This window comes from Phaethon lepturus, unplaced genomic scaffold (assembly GCF_000687285.1).
Source record: "Phaethon lepturus isolate BGI_N335 unplaced genomic scaffold, ASM68728v1 scaffold11401, whole genome shotgun sequence".
NCBI classification, from domain to species: Eukaryota; Metazoa; Chordata; class Aves; order Phaethontiformes; family Phaethontidae; genus Phaethon; species Phaethon lepturus.
The window spans coordinates 71-24,476 of NW_010519909.1; the positions used below are offsets into that span (position 1 = coordinate 71).

The 24,406-nt window shown below is 36.2% G+C and overlaps 1 protein-coding gene across 1 annotated transcript; it reads right to left on the reverse strand.

Moving 5' to 3' along the window:
- Positions 1–4,049: 4,049 nt before the first annotated feature.
- Positions 4,050–24,206, reverse strand: COL21A1 (collagen, type XXI, alpha 1; the record flags this gene model as incomplete). Its single annotated transcript, XM_010297205.1, has 9 exons — positions 24,119–24,206; positions 21,636–22,187; positions 17,459–17,627; positions 17,109–17,325; positions 14,560–14,733; positions 11,244–11,321; positions 8,915–8,923; positions 7,343–7,426; positions 4,050–4,112 (listed from the first exon to the last, which is right to left on the reverse strand). Coding segments are annotated over exons 1-9 (1,434 nt in total), but the record flags the coding sequence as incomplete, so codon positions are not given.
- Positions 24,207–24,406: the final 200 nt, after the last annotated feature.

The following is a 24,406-nucleotide window of genomic DNA, read 5'->3' on the forward strand; positions in this document are numbered from 1 at the left end:
TCTGTATGTATCGGGAGTACGGAAAATAAACAGAGGTGGCAATTAAAGGGAAAAATAAACAAAACTATTTAAAAAAAACAATTAAAGAACGACTGAAAATGAATCACGTTTATGTTCACTTCCCCAAATGTTACAGCAAACAATTTTACTGCGTAACACCAGGTGAACAATTATTTTCTGGTAATATTGAAGATATTCACGGGAATTGTTTTCAATTTTTCTGGACTACAACTAACTTTAAGGATTACAACAATCTAGCCAGCAGACAAAAAATAAACTAAATTTTCTTTTGACATTTTACTTTAAAAATCAGTTACATACAGTAATATAAATGCATGCCTAAAACCTTTCTCAGAGGAAGAAAGATTTTGTTGACCAGTTACACTGTTCCAAGAAAATGAATACCAGATAGGCAGACTGGAATATCTTCAGAGAAGAACGTAAAAATGTGTTTGGGAACAGAAAGACTGACTTTCCAGGAAAAGCTTTTCATGCAAAAGCCATTTGACTAAACAACAGACTACACAACTACCTGTAAGCCTATTGTGCTGTCTGAATTAAGAGCTTGCTTTTCAGAGTTCCCCAGGGGATACCACTAAAAAGATTCATATGAGCAAGTTATCTCAAACAAAAAAAATCACTGACAGCACAGAAAACATGCAAGTCGTATGAGCAAATAAATAAGTAAAACAGAAAGAAAAAGACAGAGGGAGGAATCTGTTTTCCTGCACAGTGTATCTAAAGGGTCTCCCATCGCTCATGGCTAAAAGCTAGCTGGAAAGCACTCAAGAATCTACTGTAAGGAACAATAATGTACTGCCCAGAGCTGCAGATGATCTAACAGGTTTGCAATTATGTCCTTACAAAGAACAAGTGCAAAAAGCTACAGCTGATTTTTCAAAAAAATTAGTCAGTTACTAAAGCTATAGGATTTAACTGTAAGCACTTCAAATAATGTATGAACTTCAATTCAGCAAAATGCTGAAACTCCTTTAGCGGGGCTTTCTGATTCTCTTCTAATTGTCTCAGATACTTCTGCTAGTCTTTTTTATGTTCAGAGAATACCCAGCTATGCACATTATGACTCACTTGCAGGAAAAAAAACATAACTGCCAGATTATGAAGTTGCAGAGACTACAGTATCAATTTATTTCTCCTTCATGATTCAGCCTGTCACAGATTTCAGTGCTTATGAGAATACATAGAGTATCGAAGTGGAAACCTGTTAATACAAGTATGAAAAAGTTTTGTTTCTAAAAAAAATTGTTTCTAAAATTGTTTCTAAAACCATATTGTTGCAGCTGACTGGACACTTCAGAAGTAAGTGTCTTAATCTATTTTAAAAAAAATTAGAATCTATTTTTTAAAAAACAGAGAGATTGGAAACTGACAGTTCCTTACCAACATCCAGTCCATTCTGGCTTCACTAAAGCTTAGACAATATCACTTTATTTTTCAAAATATCAGAGTTAGCTGGATTAAAAACAGCTCTGCTACACTTATCCATACTGCAAGTCTACTTGTAGCAATCAGTATGGTCAAACTGTGATGGACACCTTCTCCCAAGCAACTCTGGGTTGAGACAGTTTGTATACTTGTCTTTGTATAGGAGAACAGGACTGCTTTTCAGAAGCTTAAGCACCATCAATAATCAGCTGAAAAGTTATTCTGATTAGATCACACTTCCCCAGCTCAGATTCCACCCATTCCTATTTTAAAACCTGTATTTTCATGATTGTCTGGAACCAAAATGTAGTATTTTATAGCACTGTCAATTTCAATTCAGATTTTTTTCTCTATTTCTAGTTCCAAAAAACATTGACAATAATAGCTATCAAAAGCTGTTTAAGACAAAAGCAAAAGCATGAAAATGTTTTTATATAACAGGAAAAATGAGGATCTTTGCTTGTGGAACTACTGAAAAATTCATGTACTCACTGCTCTCCTGGGCCATCAGGGCTACCATGGACAGATTTCAATACACAAAGTCCCATATTTTAAAACAGAGGAATTTTCGATTTTTAGAAACAATTGCATTTCTTGTTTTCAGTGCCTATTTTTTCCCTATGAAACTAAATCTGCTTCCAAAAGGAATCACCAGAGTTAAATGAACCAACTGCTATCCCTAAGAAAAGGCCAACACATAGCCAAGAAACACAATAAGAGAAATGTGAACATTTTATAATGTGCAGCATGGAGCTTTCTCTTTGTAACTGGTAATATTTATTAGCCTTATGGCATACACAATTCCAAGTAAATATCAATCTCACCGTTTCCATCTTTAGCTGAGATAGAAATGGAATGTATTACTAGTATTAAAAATTCTCAACAAAAATAGAACAGTTGGTGTTCTTATGAAGCCATCAAATTTGGTGGGTAGTGCTTCTTTAATAGGAATAACATGCTACTAAAAGGTACTAAAATTGATAAGCAAGGGCAGATTTTGGAAAGATTTGTGGTTAGTTACAATATCCTCATGAATCTTTCCACAGGACAGAAAAATTACTAAAAGAGTGAAGTTGAAAGGCCCAATCCAGCCCTTTCTTGCCCTTCTCTGAAGTCTCTCCAGTTTGTCAAGTGTGGACCAAAAGGGACCAAAATACCTTTAATATCCCTTCTAAGTCTCAACTAAACCCATACACCCTTAGTTTCCCAGTTCATAATGCAATGCTTCTTTCATAAATTATGTTGTCTTCTCTGCACTCATGCACTCATCCACTTCTATTTTCTAATGTTTTGGGACATCTTCTTATATTTTTATTCTCAACAGTATTTGGGACTCCTCCCTAATTGCATTTTTTGTGGATTTCAAGACACGATGCTTTACCTTCTCCTCTACTTCACCATTGAGATTTCAAAATAACACTACAAACTAAGGTCTCAACCGTAAAATTTAGTCTTCACAACAAGAATGAAAAGCTACAATGAATTAACAATTTCTAGTACATGCATGCACTTTTCTTTTCCTGCTTTTTGGTGTCCAAGCAGAGAAATTATCCTCTTTTCAGAAGCAAGTTATTTTTAATGCTCGAAACTGCCTTTTACCTTTCTCTTTTTCTTTTTCTTTTTTTTTTAATATAAATAAAATAGCTTCTAATTAACAGTATGCAATATCAGAGGCCACATTCTTAGAAAAGAAACATGGGTGGTGAAGTGTCCCAGCTTTTGACCTGCCTTCTCTTAACACACCAGAGGCACACACACCCCATCACTTTGGTGATACAGAGACTGCAGGCTCTTAACAAAACCTTACTCAACAGAGAAGTTTGGCTGTCAGTATCTGATAGCCTTCCAATTACATTCAGAGATCTAATATATTTTTTAATTAAACCTTAGGCTATTTTTATATATTAATTGCTTCTATTACAATTTTATTACAATAAAAAATGTTAACCATGAAGGCCAGACAAGCCATTGCCAAATCTGTTGTTTCATTTTAGGGACATATGTTCTTCATCTACTTTCTTCCAGTCTTTACCATACCTACTAATGGAATGACAGCTTAAGAAGTAAAATCAGGTACAGGTATTTTTGCGATGTATGTTTTAACACATAATATTTAGAACTGCAAAATATATATATTTAACATTGTATACACACATATACTTATTTTGATAGGCTAGTTGAGGCAGCCTAAAAAGAAATTAAATGAACAAAATTTAAACATGAGAAGCAATCCCTAAAACAAATAGACAGGATTTTAGCTGCCCTAAAATGTTTTCTAATGCAAAAAAATTTAAGTAGTAAAGATTGAAGATCAGAAGGTGATAACTGATGCAAAGACCAACAGGAGCACTCAAAGCCTGTTCTCTGCTTTAAATCAGTGCCTAACTCATGCTATCATATTTACAATATTTTATCTTGAAACAGAAATACTATGATTAACATATTCGTAGAATTGTTACATTCAGATAACGCTTAAGTGACATTCACAGTTTAAAAGAATGGAGACAAAATCATCTCAATTTGAAAATCTGATATCAGTGGTACATGTTTTTTCTCCTGTTAGTTTTGCATTTACAATATATGACTAAGTTTTTAGTACTCACAGGCTTACCATCTGGACCAGGCTGACCGGGATAACCATGATTCCCAGGCTGCCCAGGCTCACCCTATGGAGGAGCAGTATGTTAACACACAAAAGATATGAAAGAGCATTTTAAAATTAGCACAGAACAACCTTAACCCTAATACATTCCACAAAACAGTGGCTGCAAGCCCAGATACCTGCTATTGAGGAGTAATTCATACAGCAAAAAAGAACTGATCTTGTAACCCCCCCGAAAATTCTCCCTAACTTCTTGTGCAGGACTTGGAGAAGTGAGCTCAGATAGAGCACAAGTTTGCCCCATCATCTCAAATGCTTTCAAGCTTTTTAACATCTTAACTGAAATAAAAAAACTTTTCAGCAAATAGATGAAAAAATCTTTATTAAAACCTTGTCGATTTAGTAGTTCTACTCTGAAGAAAACTCTCACCTGCTTTGGCTGAGTGTAGTTCTTAAAGCAAAAGCACTGGCAAGGCAGGAGCCAGGATTAAAACCTGCTAAATAATAAACTCCTCTTCACACACTTATTGCTGTCTAAAAAGATATTCTTTTTCTTATACGGCCTTTGCAGTTATTCTGTCATGCCCATGTTAAAGGAAAAGGCTTCATGTTTATGCTAAGAAAGCAGGAGCTTCCTACTCAATATATCCTCGTAGCGTACTACAGTTCTCTGTTTACTTTACTAATGGACTTGATTTGAGCCCAGCAAAACCCAGTAAGACTTGATCTATAAAAACATTTTACTTCTACAGGAGCGTTAAGCAGGTACCGCTTCCTTCAGCCTGAACCATCAACAGACCCGTGGGTCAGTTACAGCTGCAGAACTGTTATAAACAGGGAGGACCTTAGGAGGGAAATATGAAACTAGCTTTCAGTGTGACTGTGAAAAAACATCTTTTCACATATAAACCACAGAAATGTAATGCTGAGCTAAATGGGAAAGGATATTGAATAATGTCTCTTTAGAAAAGCATAACCATTGTAATTTGCTACATTAATAATAGGTTACCAGAATTATTATTGTCCAAATTAAGAAGTCCAGGTTTGAGATTTGAGTGAAAATAAATTTACTTTCAAATATACTATCTAAACTGTGAAATTTTATGACTTTAACTTCAAAAGGTTAAAACATCACTTGTATTTTTAAACTGTTATAATTTAATTAATTTTATTGGACGCTGTTAATATCACAAACAGACAAATCAAGTTTAAATTTATGTTGTTCCAAAGTCAGTATTCAAAAGTTAAGAAATACCATAACTAGGATAACCAATACAATCTTAAATTGGCTTCCTTTTCACTCTTGCTGCAGACTTTTGTGTTAGGAACCATCGTGTCCCCTGTATTATTCAGTTACCCCCAAACATACTGCAATGCCATTGAAAGATTGAACATGAAGGAGGGATCTAAATAAAATTGTATAGGTCACCCTAATTTTGACATTTCATACTCTTTCATACTTTACAGGCTGTGGCTTTCAATTTTTTTTAAATTATACTTTCTTCTCTCTCTCTTTTTTTTCCTCTAATGTGCTAAACAGAAAAAAAAGGTAAAAGACCACAAAAATTCTGTTACATGAAATAATAATGATCTCTATCTTGTGGATTCCAATTCCCTGATTAGAAACCCTTACCACTGTAGCAAAAAGCCCTTTGACGTGAGGCAGCTGCAGCAGACTGTTAACCCTTTACATAATGAGTAGATTTTTTTTTTTAATTATGTTTTCTAATAAAAGACAAGCACTTTGGGATTTCCTTGTCTACCCCAGTAAGGTAAGCTAGTAACTCTGGAAGCACCGCTTAGAACAGTTCCTGAGAAAGGTACTACAGACAAATACTAGGGGCTTGAGTTTGCATGTTAGAAATCAGAGACTCAAGTCTGGTTCTCATTTTAATCCTTCACCAGCACTAAAGGGAGGTCATCCGAACAGCTAAAGTGGAACTCACCCAGTAAGCATCTAGTCCATTCTTTAACAAAGAAGGAAAAAACCCTCTCCACTGAAAGACTTTTATTAGCAAACCATTTCATTCTCAAGCAATTAACAGTGCAAGATCATTTGCTGAAGGAAACACATTTGCAAGGAAACACAATTTTATATCCATGATCATTTTCCTTAAAAAATAAAAGATATACTTGCGTTATTAGGAATTATGGCACTTAAACATGACCTTGAGTATCCTAATCATTATATCATGCACTGGAAACTAGAACTAGGAGAACTTGTCTGCTACTTTTTTAATTTGCCTGACTATGACAGGGGTTGGTATTGGGACAGGCGCTGTTTAACATCTTTGTCGGTGACATGGACAGTGGGATTGAGTGCATCCTCAGCAAGTTTGCAGATGACATCAAGCTGAGTGGTGCGGTTGACACGCTGGAGGGATCTTGACAGACATGAGAGGTGGGCCTGTGTGAACCTCATGAAGTTCAACAAGGCCAAGTGCAAGGTCCTGCACCTGGGTCAGGGCAATCCCAAGCCCAAATACAGGCTTGGCAGAGTACGGATTGAGAGCAGCCCTGGTGAGAAGCACTTGGGGGTGTTGGTTGATGAGAAGCTCAACATAACCCACAATGTGCACTGGCAGCCCAGAAGGCCAACCCTATCCTGGGTTGCATCAAAAGAAGCGTGGCCAGCAGGTTGAGGAAGGTGATTCTGCCCCTCTACTCCACTCTGCTGAGACCCCACCTGGAGCACTGCATCCAGCTCTGGAGCCCTCAGCACAGGAAAGACATGGACCTGTTGGAGCAGGTCCAGAGGAGGGCCACAAAGACGATCAGAGGGCTGGAGCACCTCTCCTCTGAAGAAAGGCTGAGAGAGTTGGGATTGTTCAGCCTATAGAAGAGAAGGCTCCAGGGAGACCTTGTAGCAGCCTTCTAGTACCTGAAAAGGGCCTACAAGAAAGCTGGAGAGGGACATCTTACAAGGGCCTGTAGAGATAGGACATGGGGTAACAGCTTTAAACTGAAAGAGGGTAAATTCTCATTAGATATAAGGAAGAAATTCTTCACTATGAGGGTGGTGAGGCCCTGGAAGAGGTTGCCCAGGGAAGCTGTGGATGCGTCATCCCTGGAAGTGGTCGAGGCCAGGCTAGATGGTGCTTTGAGCAACCTGGTTTAGTGAAAGGTGTTCCTGCCCATGGCAGGGAAGTTGGAACTAGTTGATTGTTAAGGTCCCTTTCAACCCAACCCATTCTATGATTCTATGACTGGCCAACGTAAGATTTGGAAAAAAAACAAGAAAAAAAAAGGAAAAAAAAAGTCATGTATGCTCAATAAGACAAAATAGGAACTTACTTTTGGGCCTGGAGGTCCTTGCTGTCCTGGTGGGCATATACAGGGAGCAGGTGTTGAGCCTACATCACTAGGACCATTCATGCACTACCAAGAGTGAAATCAGCCATCAACACACATGCCAAAAGCATTCAACAAACGTATCATAACATTATATGAAGCTGATTTTCCTTAGCTTGCGTAGGTCCTGGCTTTCACTCTCTTGTTCAGCTGGAACTTCTACTTATCTGAATATAGCCCTCCAGCTACTTTGCATACGTGAATTTTTACCCAGAAGAAAAATAAATAAGACAATAAGTACCAATACTGGGCTGATATCTGAAACTCTATTTGCTCTTCCACAAATACTTTGTCATATAGTTTGATAATTTTAAATCTGGCAACATGCAAAACTCTTTTCCTAAACTAATTGATATTCATCATTTGAAGTGTGATCAATTATCAAATATAACAATTTAATTAAGGTTTGTAAAAAGAATCTAATAAATATTATATATATCATAATGACCACAAGCAATGGGTATGCTATCACGTGTAGCAAAGCCTGAAAAGAACATAAAGCCCAAGTCTCCTACCTCCTGGGCATGTGTTCCAACTACAAAGCTACTTCACGAAAGGAGGGGCATGACTGCTACCACGGACTCCTACAAGTCCAAGTCCTGGCACCCAGGGTGCCCATCCTCCAAAGACCGTTAGGTGGCCTCCTCCAAACTATGCTCCCTATACAAACAGAGGTAAACACTAAGCCTTTTCAGACCACATCACCCTCTAGGGAATTTTTTTTTTTGAGGTAGTTACTTCTCACCACTGATACCACATGAAACCTCAACATTTTAGCAAGGCAGGGCAGGGGAGAGCTACTAGATCAAATCCATTTGCCCACGGTGAGGCACCCAAAATTTAGGTGCATCTGTACTAAATCTATATCCTGAAGTTAGATTCAGTGAATTCTTTTTCACCCAGCAGGTTTTTAGAGCTATGGAAAGGCAAAAAAAGATTCTAAGATACAAAAAAGCAGATTTTCTATTTATTATCTGAAACATTTTCTATACCATTTTACTCATATTTTCTAAAATAACTCACACTTTTTACAATGTTCTCTGAATGGAATTCTCTCTCAGGGTCAAATGATTGATCAAAACACAAATCCACGTTTCCTTTGCAATGGTACCAAGTGGAGTTGAGGATGGTTAGGGAAGCTATCATATTAAGTCTTCAAACAAGCTCCCCTTCAGGGAGCTCCCCTTATCATGACACAGGTAACAGCTACCTGACTGTGCGTATCCCCAATCACTTTGCAACAGCATCCACCTCTGCAAATAAGAGCAATTGAATTGAACCAGGGAAAAAAAAATCAGGCCATTTATTCTAATAAACGTGGGTTTATTCAGAAAACTTATTTTTAATTTGTCTGTAGACTGTAGAGTTCAATTAATGGAAATCCATAACTTTTCAGCTTAGCAAACCTCTGTCTACTTTTCAAAACAAAGTGCATATTACCTAGAATAATAAAAAGTTTATATAAAGTCAAATACTACCTTAAACTGAGTTTGAGCAGTTTGGGATTGAGCCTACCTCTCCATTCTGAAACAAGAAGAAACGCAGTTTAAGGGTACAGCAATATTTGTAATAAGCAAAATCCATTCATTTGTAAACACTATCAAAACCAATCATAAATTCAGGGCTCTAACTGTCAATTTTAATTCAAAATTTTAGATTTTTTCAGACTTATGTGGAGCTGCTTTCAATGCATATGAATTTTTAGTTCATTTAAGGGTCTTTCAACAGGAGCTACCAGTAGCAATTAGTACTGAACAATGTAATTATTTACACACTAAATGTTTAGATTTGGGTTAAAACTTTTGCCAGGAGTAACTTCTTATCAAAAAAATCCTCTGCTTACTCATTCATGTCAGAGAATGTACCAAAATATCTCTAACATCTCTGATCTCTGCCTGAATCCAGCATCTGGGAAAACATAAAGCAGCACAGAGACAAGGCTGGCTTTTTCTCGCTTTCTGGTGTGACTGCATCAGACTCTGCTATCAATTGAGTTGAGTTTTCCAGTATCTGCAACATCACAGAACAATCCATCCCCAATTATTTCAGCACACCAACCATGAAATTGTCTGTCTCAGTGGTGTAGTGGCCACCATTAGCTGCACCGTGTACAGAAGTTTTCTAATGCACACAGTCACCACTGATTTCAAACAGTCTAGGGAGAGAGACAGCTTTCTCTATATTCAATTTTCATCTTAGGTAACCTCCAGAAGGTTATCTTTCTCCACGGATCATAGAGGGAGCTTAAAATTACTATGCAGCTAGGTATCTCCGGGAAAGGGGCTGAATTCAGGCTGTCATTAGTACATACAGCCCCTACTTAGTTCAGGAGCTCTGACACAACCACAATCTGACAGAATACAACCACAAACCACATATTCATCCTTAGAGATCATTCAACATTTTTATTTTCTGAAGGAGTCCAGAATTTCATGGGTAAAGTCCAAATTTACTTTACTGCAACAGCAAGTGAAACCAAACAGGCAAAAAGCAATCTTTCTGCTATGACTTCTTGCCAAATTGAAGAAAGCGCAAAACACTTTTTAGTGTTTGCTTTCTTTATGCAAAAATTTTTTTATTTGTTTACTTTTCATATCCCACTTCTATTTTGTAAAGAGCAAAAAGATATGCCACGCAGTTAAATAAAACAAACACTAAATTTATGTCAGGATTTAAAGCAAACTTTAGTTTTTTTAAAAAGAACCCATTAGTTCTTCACAGACACAGTCAGATTTCAGCTAATAATCCAGCCACTTACTTGTTGCTTAAATGAAAGCTGTGAGTTTTGAAGAAGCCCTGATAAGGCTGCTCACTGCAATAGACACACTGGCCCCAAATAAATAGAAGAAAAACAGACTAGCTGGAGGTTTGCACAAGTCTGACAAAAAATAAAATATCTGGATGTTGAAGATTTGCAGGTTCTATTGTCAAACTGGCAAAATGGTCCTAATACTAAACTAAATCCCAACATGTAGAATATGGGTTTACATAGTCCCAACATGAAAAATATGGGTTTACATAATAAGACACTGATGTCTGATTATCTTTAGGTCAGTTTGTTTTATACAACAAACAAAGGAGGACATTTTTAAGAAAACTACATATAAAACAATCTCTTGCTTATATTTTGAGATGGGAGTCGAATGGTTTTGAAAATCTGGCTCCAACTGTGTGTGATGAATAAAACACAAAAAAAAAGTGTTTTACATTTCATTGCATAATTAACCACAAGTAAGAGGGCAAAGAGAGGGTCAAAGGATCCCCATAAGCTTCCCAATTATGTATCTGAATCCTAAAATCCTGAACAGGATCTTATTTTTGTCTTATTCATAATATAATTCATGAAATCTTAGCAACATTTCAGTTAATGGGCTATTTAACACAGACATCAGCATACATACTTCTGATAGGAAAAGGTGATTTAAAATTATAGGTTTGTTTGTTATGTACAAAAATTTCAGAGATTAAATGACCTGACAAGTAGCAAGAAGTATATCAGGTAAGTTAAAAAGTAGTAAAGTATTTTACACTGCTGTAACCTAGTAGTTTTATTAGTTTATAATGTTTACAATCTTAAAATGTAATAGAAGATTCTGAGATTCTTCTATATTGCTGTCAAATTTCCACCATCAAATATCTAAACCAAAAAAACTTTCAAAATAAGTTTGCGCAAAAATAGGGCTGAAAAGATACAAGTTCTGTGTCACTTGATATTGCACAGCGTTTGTTTGCACCAGCTGAATCAATGCAGTATTACTTATTTTAAGAATTCATTCAGTCAGCTTTAAACAGTCATTTGCAAAAAATGCCAAGTAGTCCTCAAAAGTTCATCTATCATACTCACAAATCCTGGGATCTCACAGACTGTTTCTCGATTATTTTGCTCTGGGTCACAGTAGATTCGCAATTTTTGTATATCAAACTGTAATTCAAAACATAAAAGAAGTTTTTAAGAGAAAGTGTTGATAGTCTGACATTAAGTTAGTTTAAACTATACTCTTCTTAAGTTATACATTAAAAAAATGAACAAAATATTAAAAAGCAAGAGAAACTGGAAGCTCTGTGTGTCCACTACGGTTAAAAATCAATTAAAGATGTAGAAACATTTTTAGTTGGGCTACTCACAATGGTTAATACATGCAACCAATTAAACATTCTGTAATAGAATTATTTAAAGAAAAATAATCAATTCAAGATTTTCTTTCCTATAAATAATAGAAATCACTGCCCCTAATCCTTGGCAATAAATCCAAACACTCATGGCACAAATTACACTGGTTGTCAATATCACTGGGAAACAAGTTACAACAGCACAGGCGAAACCAACCTTTTCTTTTTTACCTTAACACTCCTGGGAAGATGTTTGTACACTGACCTGTCTCTACTAGATGTAAGAATAGTAAGTTTTGGTGAAGCATCAGAAGGCAGCCCTGACGCTTGAAAGAATTTGGTTTAGAGTTTAGCTCTATAACATAATGCTTTAAAAAGCAACTGGCACCAGGTAAGAGAAAGTTTGTGCCATTCTGCTCTGTTGCTACGCTCCAGAAAAATGAACCCATTGAAGCCAGTTTTTCTAGCAGAAACTATCATGACTGCAAAGAGAAAAAAGCCCTGTTACGTTTATTTGAAATCATACGCTGTAAGTTGGACTAGCAGGGGAAGAAAGCACACAAAATGGAGTCTCTCATGTGTTTTCACATTTGAAATGTCTGCAATTCACAGCACTTAAGTGTGTACACAAGTTTATCATCACTATACTGGAAAACACTTCAGCCAGTAAGATCCTAATTAAATGGAGAACACTTGCAAAATACATTTTCCAGACATTTTCCAGGGGTGATCCATAGTCTAGGGGCTTGATATCTGTGTGTTATATCAAAGGACGGGAAGCGGGGGGGAGCGGGTAACAAGAATGTAGTGCAGGACCTGTGCATGACGTAAACGGTACGGGGAGTGGGGAATGTGCTGGTTTTTGCTGGGATAGAGTTCATTTTCTTCACAGTAGCTACTACGGGGCTGTGTTTTGGATCTGTGCTGAAAACAGTGTTGATAATTGAGGGCTGTTTTAGCTATTGCTGAGCAGTGCTTACACAGAGTCAAGGCCTCTCCTGCTTCTCACCCCACCCCACCAGCGAGCAGGCTGGGGGTGCACAAGGAGTTGGGAGGGGACACAGCTGGGACAGCTGACCCCAACTGACCAGAGGGATATTCCATACCATATGATATCACAGTCAGCATATAAAACTGGGGGAAGAAGAAGGAAGGGGGAATGTTCAGAGTTATGGCATCTGTCTTCCTAAGTAACCGTTAGGTGTGACGGAGCCCTGCTTCCCTGGAGATGGCTGAACACCTGCCTGCCCGTGGGGAGTGGTGAATGGATTCCTTGTGTTGCTTTGCTTGCGTGCGCAGCTTTTGCTTTACTTACTAAACTGGCTTTATTTCAACCCACAAGTTTTCTCACTTTTACCCTTTCAATTCTCTCCCCCGTCCCACCGTGGGGGTCTGAGCGAGGGGCTGCGTGGGGCTTGGTTGCCGGCTGGAGCTAAACCATGACACAGAGAAAGGCGGCATGCAGATATACATTAAAATATTTCTCTATAATCGTATTTTAAATAGAACTATCCTGGCAAAGTTTGACTATTAATGTTTTGCAGAATGCGTCACAGTGAAAAAGCAGAGAAAGGAAATACCTTTTTTAGATTACAAAAATGATCTGGAAATATAAAATTGCGACCTGAGACAGATTTTCTACTTTTCTTCTAGTTCACTATCAGAATGGGATCTTACATTCAACATTCCTAAAATGTTTTCATTTTCATTTTACATAACATGTCTTGCTACTAACATTCAACTCAGAAATCATATTACTGGGAATCCATTAAAGTTCCATTTCTCCACTGACATAAGAGAAAAAACATAAACACAACAACAACAAACAAACAACCCTCTTAATCCTAGAATGCCCAAAACTATAAAAATGGGATAATCCTTCACCACCAGAGAAAATGCATTAGATGATTGATTACAATTCGGAAATGTCCAACTTCCTTGCAATAAGTGCTTGAAGTCCTATCAGAAATCTGTGACATTCAGTAGTTTTCACGAAGTACTTTAGTATACGGACAATGCTACCACCAGAAATGCTGAGTCACGCACACAGTGCGTCATCCAAGTTTCCATGTACGTTTTTAGATTATGATAATAATAGAACTGAAGCCTGGCTACAAAAACACAAAATTCAGGAGTAACTGAGTAAAGACATCTGAAGAAAGTTAACGAAGGTGATGCATAACACATTAATATCTTTTAATAGGACCAGTAAGGATCATGAATTTAGAGTACAAAAAAAGGCACAGCTTTCAATATAACAAAAAATCGTGTCTATTTATGTAATTCAGTATTTCTTAGTATTGTTTCCATTACTATCAGTCTAATTAATAATTTCATTACCACACTGCTATAAATATAAGGAATCTATCTAGCCAACATCTGGAACACCGTCAACATAAGAGTCTTCACCAGTGGTCTGCACAGCCTTTACCTATGCAGTCTGAAGTTTGAACCAGCTTTTTGGTGTCTGCAAAGAGCTGAAGGCAAAAGGACTTCAATGTTCCTCAGAATAGAGGGTACAGGGTTTTCAGGGAGGGGTTCCAGCACAGTAGAATCAAACAGTGGCAGTTTGAGTATCAAATATTTGCAGTACAACAGAAACAGAGTTGGTATACCTTGTACTTTCGTGACAATCTAGTGATGAGAAAGAACCTTCATAAAAATTTTCTCCCTCTTTTACTAGCATAACTGATAGAAGGAAATTATATGCAAGTGTCAAGCACAGATGAAATCCTCTGTTTTGAGACACTTTTTCCCAAATTCGGGCAATAACGTTGCATCAAATTTGTGTTTCAGCAAAAATGAATACCACTTGAAGTCAGTGACACCAATTAAGCACCCACCGCACAGGATATATCGGTTGCGCTGAGTCTTTCTGATCGTTTATGATCCATCTTAACTATTATAATTTTGTATATTTTATATTTATATTTTTGTAAATTTCAGCCTACTGTAAATTAGCAGAGTAAATTCAAGAAAACAGAAGGTGCCAATGTAATGTTAACCTACAGTAGAATTTCTGAATTATTGTGGTTTTAGCATATGCTTACCTGTACAGTTTCCTCCTTTCCAGAATATTTTCCTATTTGGGTTAGGCCACTGATGTAAATGCCTAAAACAGGATGTAATGGCTTAATTTCAATTTCTTGGTCATCTATATACAAAGTTACAAAGTCTTCTGTTACTAAGAGACGAATTTGATGCCAGCCTTCATCAAACAACGTCTAAGAAAAGTGAAGAAAACAGAATTGTGTAAAACAAAATGTCTTCAATTTAAATAACAATAAAACTGCATTTTAACACTTAACTACTGTTAATGGTTGAGATGATCAATGTTCCTGGTTTTGTCATACAAAAAGTATTGTAAACTGTATAGGGAAAAAAGTATTTGCCAAGTAGTATTATAATTGAGAAGATGATATTTGGTAAATATTAATCTCTATTTCAGAATTATTTTATAACCTACATAATTTTTTTCAGTCTATGATCTTGAACATGCTCAAACCCGTATTTGTTAAAAATATGAAGCCAGAGGCCTTTTTTTTCAGCAGTGGTATAATGTCTCAAACACTTCAGATCTTAAATCATGGTGAAAAAAAATTGAAAGTCTTTCTACTTAATCTCTTATGAAAAAAAATCTTAAAGACAACACGATATTGGCAGAATGAATCACAATATTGCAATGAATAAACCAAATACTACTTTCATCATCTCACAAAACCTCAGGTTTCTAAAGCTTAAGATTTAGTTTAAACAAATAGCATAGTTCTGCAAGTAATAGAAAATGAGAGACCCCTTTAAAGAAGTACTTACCCCACGTACCTTAGAAATTAAATTCAACAAGGGAAGAAATGCTGCATTCTTCAGCCTATCCATTAATTTCAAAACCAATCTAGCTCTTTAGCCTAGCCTAGCCTAGATGCTTATCTTTTATACAGCTAAATTTAATACAGATTAATCCCACACTAAATTGTTATACATAAGAGTAAACTGAAACATACATCTTTCAGTATGTTATATATCTTTGTTACCTTTTGTAGACATAAACAGAAATTTAGCTTACTTCACTTAATAGCATACACCCTTACACAGCACCTCTGTTTCTACTTCATTTTGATTTGTAGATTGGGTTTTTATTTATTCACAATGTCTCTCATTACAAGATAAAATAAACAGATCAGAATATATAACATTTCCATTTTTCTGACTAAAAGTGATAAACTATGATAAAGGTTTATTAAATAAAAAGGTTCACTGAAAGCATAGTGACACTTACAGTGTGTTTAGAGACATACAGCTCTAAAAAGGGCATAAAATTATCGTTCTACATAATAGCAATATAAGCATGGAGAAACTCAAAAGAAAAAAGCAAGAGCGTTCTTTTCATGGGAAGTTCATGGATACCTGGGACTGCAGGAATAATATTGATTTGTCACTGTAGCTGCCAGAAACAATTAAATATTTTGATTTAAAATTAAATTTTTTGATTGACTTCAAACTGAATTTTGTAACAATTTCCAGTAAATCAAGTTTAACACCACTTCTTAAAAAAATAAGAAAATTATTTCACCTACAAATAATCATAAAAAGGCAGAGGAAATTTGGAAAGAAAAAGTAAAATTCTCCATCCAATAACAGAAGAATAAAATACCTCTCCCCAGCAAAAGCTTAGTAGTTAAGACCTTCTTTTGGATAGGAGTCCTTCCTTCTCTGAGGATTTATATTTCAAATTCCTTCAGCCTGATTTGGAGTAAGGATTCAAATGCAGGCCACCGCTTCCCAGAAAAGTTGAACCCACTTGGCCATGAAGCGCTCCAGCAGTAAATCTTTCCCACTCTGTCTGCTGAAGCATCTCTCTCTGTTCATTTAAATAATACCCCCTGCAGTAAGAATGGGAATATCCGGGCTGCATATTCCTATACTGCTACAAATGCAAGGGTAGAGGTACTCGATCTCCTTCCCTCTGTCTCACCTGCAACCGAGATAATCCTTCTTACAAGAGTTGAATACTTCACTGGAAGTTAATGAGGAAAGATTGAATGAGAATCTTCAGATTACACTAGTACACGATAAAATTGGTTTGCACAAAGAGGCGAATCCCTTCAGTGAGAAAAAAAAGTAGCTGAAAGGACTTTTTATTCAGCAGAGAACTAGACAAATCCAGGTTGAACTCTCATTTTGTAAGCTGCTATTTACTCTTCTGGAGAAGAAAGTAACTTCTGTCATTATATATTTTCAAGGAATTTAGACACTTAACAGAAACTGTCTCTAAAAATGGACTATTTTAATTTACATTTTCTAGTCTCCATATCAAAGGCAGAAAATACTTTCCAGCATACGTTAAGCAAAGAGCTGTGTGAAATAGTATCTGTGATCTTCACAATTACCTGCTGGAAACTACTAAGTAGAAAGCACCTGCAAAGCATTTACAGTGATGATCACTGAGGACACTCTGGAAACATGGGTAAAGTACCCTCCATCTACTTTCAAATGTCTAAGCAGCCAAAAATAACACCATGCATTTTTAAAAAACATAAAGGGCAAAAGAATAATGTGCACTTAAATGAGTATCTCAGCATGATGACGACTTACTCCTTACCTTTACACGAGGTGCAGCAAAAGTAATAACTTGTGTGCCATTCATTAAACTTGTAGTAGTGAATGATAATGTTTTTTCTTCTCCATTAATAGTGACTGCTATCTGTGGTCTCTTATCCAGACTTAGAATTCTCCACAAATCCCACGTCTTTTTTACTTTAAATCTTTGAGTGGAAACAAACACATAGGATGGAGGCAGACCTTCTGGAAACACATTCCTAAATAAGGGGGAAGGACAAAAAAAAGGACAGTACTTGAACATTCATATAGATCTTAAAATAAGTCTTTCTCACTTTAAGCAAACAAAAAAAATCTGACTAAATTTAGAACTGTATTTATAAGTTTAAATACCTTGTCAATTCTGACAGGTCAACACGTGAGGTTACTTCATAAGCTTTTGCATTAGTGGTTGGTATTTGAATTCTCTTTTTAACCTTTTTCTTCACACCTAATCCTAGAAGAATGTCAAATCCTTTTTCATCTCGAGCTGCCACTGGAATTCTTGTCGGACAAACAGATTCTGCAAAATAATAAATGCAAGTATAGTTCAAAATACGACTTAAAACTTTCAAAAAGTAATCGCCCACCTACCTAATTTTTTGTAGCTGCCTTTCAAGAAATAAAAGAGAACTGAGAACTGCCAGTTAAACGTAACATGAGAGAAGTGACAGGCAGGATCCTCAGAGACATGAAGAGAGAATACTGAGATGTCATATTTTACTGCAGTTACGTTCATATACTATTTTGAATTGTTACTAATTGTAATTAAAAGGTACTACAATATCTGACTAAAATATTAAATTGATTTCTAAAATTGTATGGTTTCAAAATGTTACAAAATTATAGATCTTCACTTCCACAAGGTACTAACAGTTTTAATTAATCCAGCATCCCTCCCAACTATAACATCAAGTTGAAAATGGACAAAAGTAGAATTATCTACAACTATTTTTTTCATCTTTTTTTTCTGGAAACAGACTCTGATCTATTTTGTCTGTTACACTGAAATCTGCCTGAAGCTATTCTCACTATACAAATATTGCGTGGTATATTTTCTGTGGAAATAAAGTTAGCTGAATGTTATCTCTGTTTAATTATCTTTATACAAAAACAATACCAGGCAGTGGACCTAAGTCGTCTCAAAAGAAAAAAAGTGAGATAGCACAGTGAAATTGAACACTAAAGCCAACATTGTATTAGAGTAATAAATCAATTAAAAGAAAGCAAATAACTTTTTGCTTTATTAAAACTATGCTAAACTATTTACAGTAAATACATTTTCATCATTCATTTCCTATTGTTTCTTCAGAAAAGCATCAGTTCATAGAAAGGGAAGAGGTTAGGAATACATTCCAAAGCATGGGTGGAGAGTTCCCTCATCTCCATCTGGACCAGCCACAGTCTGGAAAACTCATGTTTCAGTGCCAGGGAATTATCAGCTCAAAGGTCTAGACTGGCTTCTCTTTATAATATGAGCAACACTGCATGGCTTCTCTCTCTAACCGACCCAAGGGCAGTCAGAAGCTACCCTGTTCTGGTGGGAGAGGCAGGATATATAAACTCTAAGAAAATTCAGCTAAGTGTCTGCACAAACTATCTATGGTGGGAAAAGACAATCCACCCTAAGGCAACATGCCACATGTACTTGAGGCAGCAGCAAGAAGCCACATGCATTCCCCTTAGTTCTCTTTTCCTCCCCACAGCAAAATGTCACCTGGCTCCCAAATTAAAAATATATTTAAAATTATCTGTCTGGTTCTACATGAAAGAATTGCAAGAACTCTCTGCCTACATTTTGGAAACTAAAATGCCCACCTTCTGAATGCTTCCTGAAAAAAAAAAAAGAGAAATACAAAGTCCAACACAACTTTTCTTCTCAAAACACAGATGCAGGATTTAAGTCAACATACTTATAATATTAAGTAAGAGTAATAACACTTCATTTTTTCAGGTTTCTTCACTGTGCATTGTTATCATGGAAACATTTTCTAAACTCATTTATTTCAAAGCTGAATAATGGTCATATTGCCATTAATACAGATAATAATATACACTGACAAGAAAATGAACGCAAGAATCTCTCATCAGTTGCACTATCAGAAATTTGGCATAAAATCAAAAAATAAATGCAGAAATAGTATTACTTTATGTGAGAGGGCCATTATTCTGGATCAATGCCAAAGAAATTATTCCAAACCAATATAATACAAATTAAGCATGTGTAAAATTACACATTAAGAAACTATTCTTTATTTCCAACGGCACATTGAAGAATTACATAAAAACAATCCCAGTAAGGTAGAAATTTTCAGGGTCATCTGGATCATCTTCTGGCAGGACTATTTTGATAACTAACTGAACCATTACACAGGATGCAGAAGTTAGTGGCAAAATTAAGAACTATCTTCCATGGGAAAGAGGGTTGTGATTCCAGTCCATAGTACCAGTCACAGCAACTCTTTAGCCTATACTGAAATCTTGTTCCCTTTCAGTGTTTTTATATAGTTTTCAGGTGCTTTGTCTTTCCTTCCTGAAGTACGAAATAACTTTTCGATGTTAAATCCCACTATCTAGAACAAAGGAACTTTTCTCAGCATCCTCCAGACATACTTCTGAGGTCTGCACTGAGTACTGTTTTTAAATGCATTCCTGACACACAATATTTCTATTTTTGCTAGAGAATATTAATACTACTTGACTTCCAGGATAAATATTAAATATTAAGAATACCTTAAATATCTGGGGACTCTTTTAGCCATGTTGTCCTTTCTGGATTCAGCATTTTTTCACCTTGCCGTACTATAAAATGAACACTAGAGCTCCCAAAAGGCACACAAGAGCCCTCCACCCACAAGGCCATTTGTAATAGCACTACTCGCTACACAAACCACCAAACCTCAGCCTCCTCTTTCCAGAAGGGAAATACTGCCCCTATGCTCTTATATCTACGTTCACGTAATAACAAAGTTAAAAACGCCATAGAGTAAAAGACTAGCATTTTTTTATGCAGTAGAACAAATACAATCAAAAGAGAATTGCAAAATTTTCAGGCAGTTTCACATGGGTGATCACAGCCAAATCGTTGCTGCTTTGCCCTCATGGAACTTCCTCTCCCAGAGTCAAAGTGAACCTTAACAACATGAATAAAAGAATCCACCACTCACATACAAAATTTCCAGTTTACTACTCTTGCAGTTCACCTGCTAAAGACATCGTGGTTAGAAATGAAGCTGCCAACTGGCTCTGATTGCTCTGAGAGAGGCATCTCAATGCTAACACAAGGGAAGAGCGCAACGTAAAAGAGTGGAAGCAAAGGGTCACTTTAAGTACACTTTGGTATACATAGTCAATATTCACAGATTACTGCTGTGAAAGTCCTGTCAAATATTGCAGCTGAATTTTAAAGGATACTAGTTAACTTAATTCTGAAAGCAGAAAATCCACCTTGATGAAACATAATGTTACTTCTTCTAAATTTTTTTAAAAGAAAATATTGTGTTTATTTTGGGGAATTTCTCCCTGCGTGCAGTTTTATTAAAGAATTTTGCTGCACTTAGTTGATTCAATTTTTGGTCTGACCACCTTACTACATCAGCCACAAGGAATTATTATGATTTTCATAAGTGTATCAAGAAATAAACACTATTATCTTCAACATAAGTACGACCATTCTTTTTCAATGAAGTCCGTACTCAAAGTGAGAGCAAATGAAAACTATTTTTCATTCTTACTAAGTGCAGAATATGGTACAACTGAAATATGACTTGGATCAATTGTTGACAATAAAACATGTACAAAATAGCACTCATAAACATTCGCAGTATAATAGAGTCCTTCTGAGTGATATATTTTAGAAACAATTCGCTATCTTTTTCATATATATGGGAAAGTCATTGTTTTACAAAGTTATCAGAAAACTCAATGCAATAATGCTGCTAGCATTCTAAAGGTAAAAAGTCATTTTACAATGTTGGTCTTGGCTAATTCTTCCATAAAATCCTTCTAAAAAAGATCATAACAGCTTGTTACAATTCCAGGCAACTTTGCCAAGAGTCGTTCTTCTGGGTTTTTCAACACATACACATAGCGGAAGAACTCCTGTTTGTAATGATAAGCTATCCTCTCAACTGTCGAGAAGAAATTCTAGACTGTGGAGCAGTATCAGCTGCACCTAGGGAAAGGATAAAGCAAGCCCTATATTCTCAGCACTATGAGGAGTGCTCAAACATTTTAGGGTTTCTAAACTTTATGAATGCAAAAAATTTGGAACTTAGAGCAAAATGCTACATACTGAAATTAAACACACACTATGCTAAAGCACCATATCTTTCATAAATATACCTCTGTTTAACAAAGAAAATAACATATTGGGAATTATTTCCACTGACAAGGTCAAAATGAAAGAAGATCATAGTAAAGATTATCAGATACCTTAGGTTACATTAACACATCCTGCTTGTGAAATAAAGAAATATGGGTACAGAACTACATTCCGCACAACTAAATTATTTTATAAGCAATTACTTACCTTCACAGAGTTTCTGCTTTATAACTTCTTTAATTCTTGATATTGCAATATAATCTTCAACATAAAATACGTAAGTTGACGAGGGCTTGTTGGCAATAGCTTTAAGTTCATCCTCCTCAATTTCTGAGCCAACACCAATAGCAAACAAAGTGATTTTATTTTTCCTTGCTTCTGCTGCTACGTCTTTGACTTCATCTTGGGACTTTCCATCAGTGAGAACCACTGCTATTTTTGTTAAAAATCTTGAAGATTTTGCAAAAAGATGGTCAAAGGCAAACTGAATAGCTCTTCCCGTTCTCGTATTTCCTCCCAAGTAGTGTATGGACTCCATTTCCCTGATGAGGTTCTCAGTGGATTCATGAGTTCCGAGGGGAATTTCAAGTACAGGGTAATCGCTGTACTGGACAACTCCGACTTGAATAAATTTTGGCCCTATGTCAAAATTTCTTGTAATATTGACAAGCCAGCTTTTGATTATTTCAAAGTTTTCTGGGCCAACACTGTAAGAGCCATCTAAGATAAAAACTAAATCTGCCGGAGCAGTTCTGCAACCTAAAAAAAAAAACCAAAAATCAAATAAATATTTTACTGAACTCTTCCACTTTCTTCTTCCACAGAAAATATTTTTCATGTAAATTACTATTTGTATTAGAATTTATATCAACAAATACATTTAATTTAAAAAAAAAATATCAGCTGAGTTTATCAGAGAAAATAAGATTGTTTCTGTAAGGCACACAGATCCAACTTGGTATCTGAAAACCATACCATTTTCTGTTTTTTACATTATCACAAGAAACAGCTATGAAAAATTCTGGAATTCAGTTCCTTAGCTGGCAATTGCATTTCATGCAATCAGGCAGAGAGGAATACATGTTGTTTTTTTCCATATCTCTTTGTCTGCAGAGATGATAAACATAAAAACTCATTTTTGCTAGCAAACCAAGCATACTGCAGAGGAAGGCTATAGTCTGAATACTCCAGAATTCAGCAGTAATATCCAATCCTCTTACACATACATTTTAATTGACTTCTGAGACCTACAGTACTAGTTATTATAAAATCCTGAGTCTCAATTGAATGTTGCTTGTAGCATATTCTGATTTTAGAAGAAAAATGCTCAGTGAATGAGCTCAACCTCCAGAATATAAGATCACGTAAGCATTTAATATATATAATGTAACTGCATAATGCCTTAGGCGTGGATTCAGCTACCCTAGCTGTAGTCACTTATAAATGGAGCTTTTAGACTAAATTGCCAACTACAGGCCATGGACCGACATAAGCATTTGTATAGGACACTCCTATCCATCTTACATGCACATTCCCTCCTCAGGTGGAGGGAATAACTCTCTAGAGGAGAGAATCACCTTCCCTTGATGGCGAAAAGAGCTTAGATAACTGACACACAAGGTGACAAGGACATGGCCAAAACCAGGAGAGATTCTTTTGATCCCATGGCACATGGGGTCATAGAGATTGCTGTGTATATACTGTGCTTTCTGTTTTGTGAAAGGCTGCAGTCCCACCACAGGGAGAGCTTTCCCTTGTCCTGACATCTGCCTACAGATACTTCTGGTCAGGTCAATATTTCACCTTCCTTGAAATCAAGTGACCACAGTCTGCTGGAGAGATGCTTTTGCAATGCAGGTGATGGTGAAGAGAAGACATTGGGAGAAGGAGCAAGGGGCGAGCAGAGTGTGTCACTCTGTGGTCCAGGGTTATGAATCACAGAGTAATTCCAGTTGTAAGGGACTTTGGACATTATGAAATGACTCATGAAAGCAGGCCCAGCTTAGAGCAGGTAGACTGAAAAAAATAGATGTCTTTCTAGAGACCAAAAGGAATTTTATTGAGTTTGTTGTAAAATACTGAAAATTGCTGAATTGAGAGTAAAACTGGAGGAAGAAGACCTACCCTGAAAGTATCACTGTGGCCAGAGGAAAGTTTTCTTTTTATTCAGCCATTTTGTCTTTCAAAAAGCTACCTTGCTTAACTTTTTATTTTCCATAAACCAGATTTAGAGTACAAAACTTGGTTTGGTGGTGTTTGAGATGCTAATTTTGAAGAATATGCAAGAAGGTCGGTCCCAGAGCTGTGGTTATCTCAGCTTCCTCTCACAGAACCTTTACTTTTCTTACTTAGTTTCTCACATAACATTAAGCTATTCAAAACATGACTTCTGAAGAAATTAAAATATAAATACTCAAGACACATGTTTAAATGAAGATTGAAGCTTTACAGTTCCATCTGCCCTCTTGGGCATTTCCAAGACACAAAAAGAAATAAAGATATTCCCTTCCTAAAGGAGAAATAAGATATTTAAGTTACTTATCATATATTATAGGATTTTCACCAGGAAAATTGTACTGGAAAAATATCACCATCAACAAAAGTGTACATGTGGACCTAAAAATGGACAGTATAAATTCAAGGCATGCTTTAGAGTTGCCCTTATCTGAAACATAAAAATTAAGACTTACTTGCTCTTGTTTCCCCATCTTCAGCTGAGATGTAATCATGAAGTAGCAGAATTAATAGCATCTGAAAAAATGTTATGATCTGTGCCATGTGTATTGTATTTTCAAAGTCTTGAGATTAAACTAGATGGGGAAGAAATGAAAAGAACATACAGTGCTATTATATTACAAAACACATCCAAACTTCTGTGTTTTAAAACCTATACATCAGGAACAACTTTGAATCTAACCTGCAAGCCCAGATCAAGGCCAGCCTGCAATAGACCACAGACCCAAAAAGTGTCTGTCAGG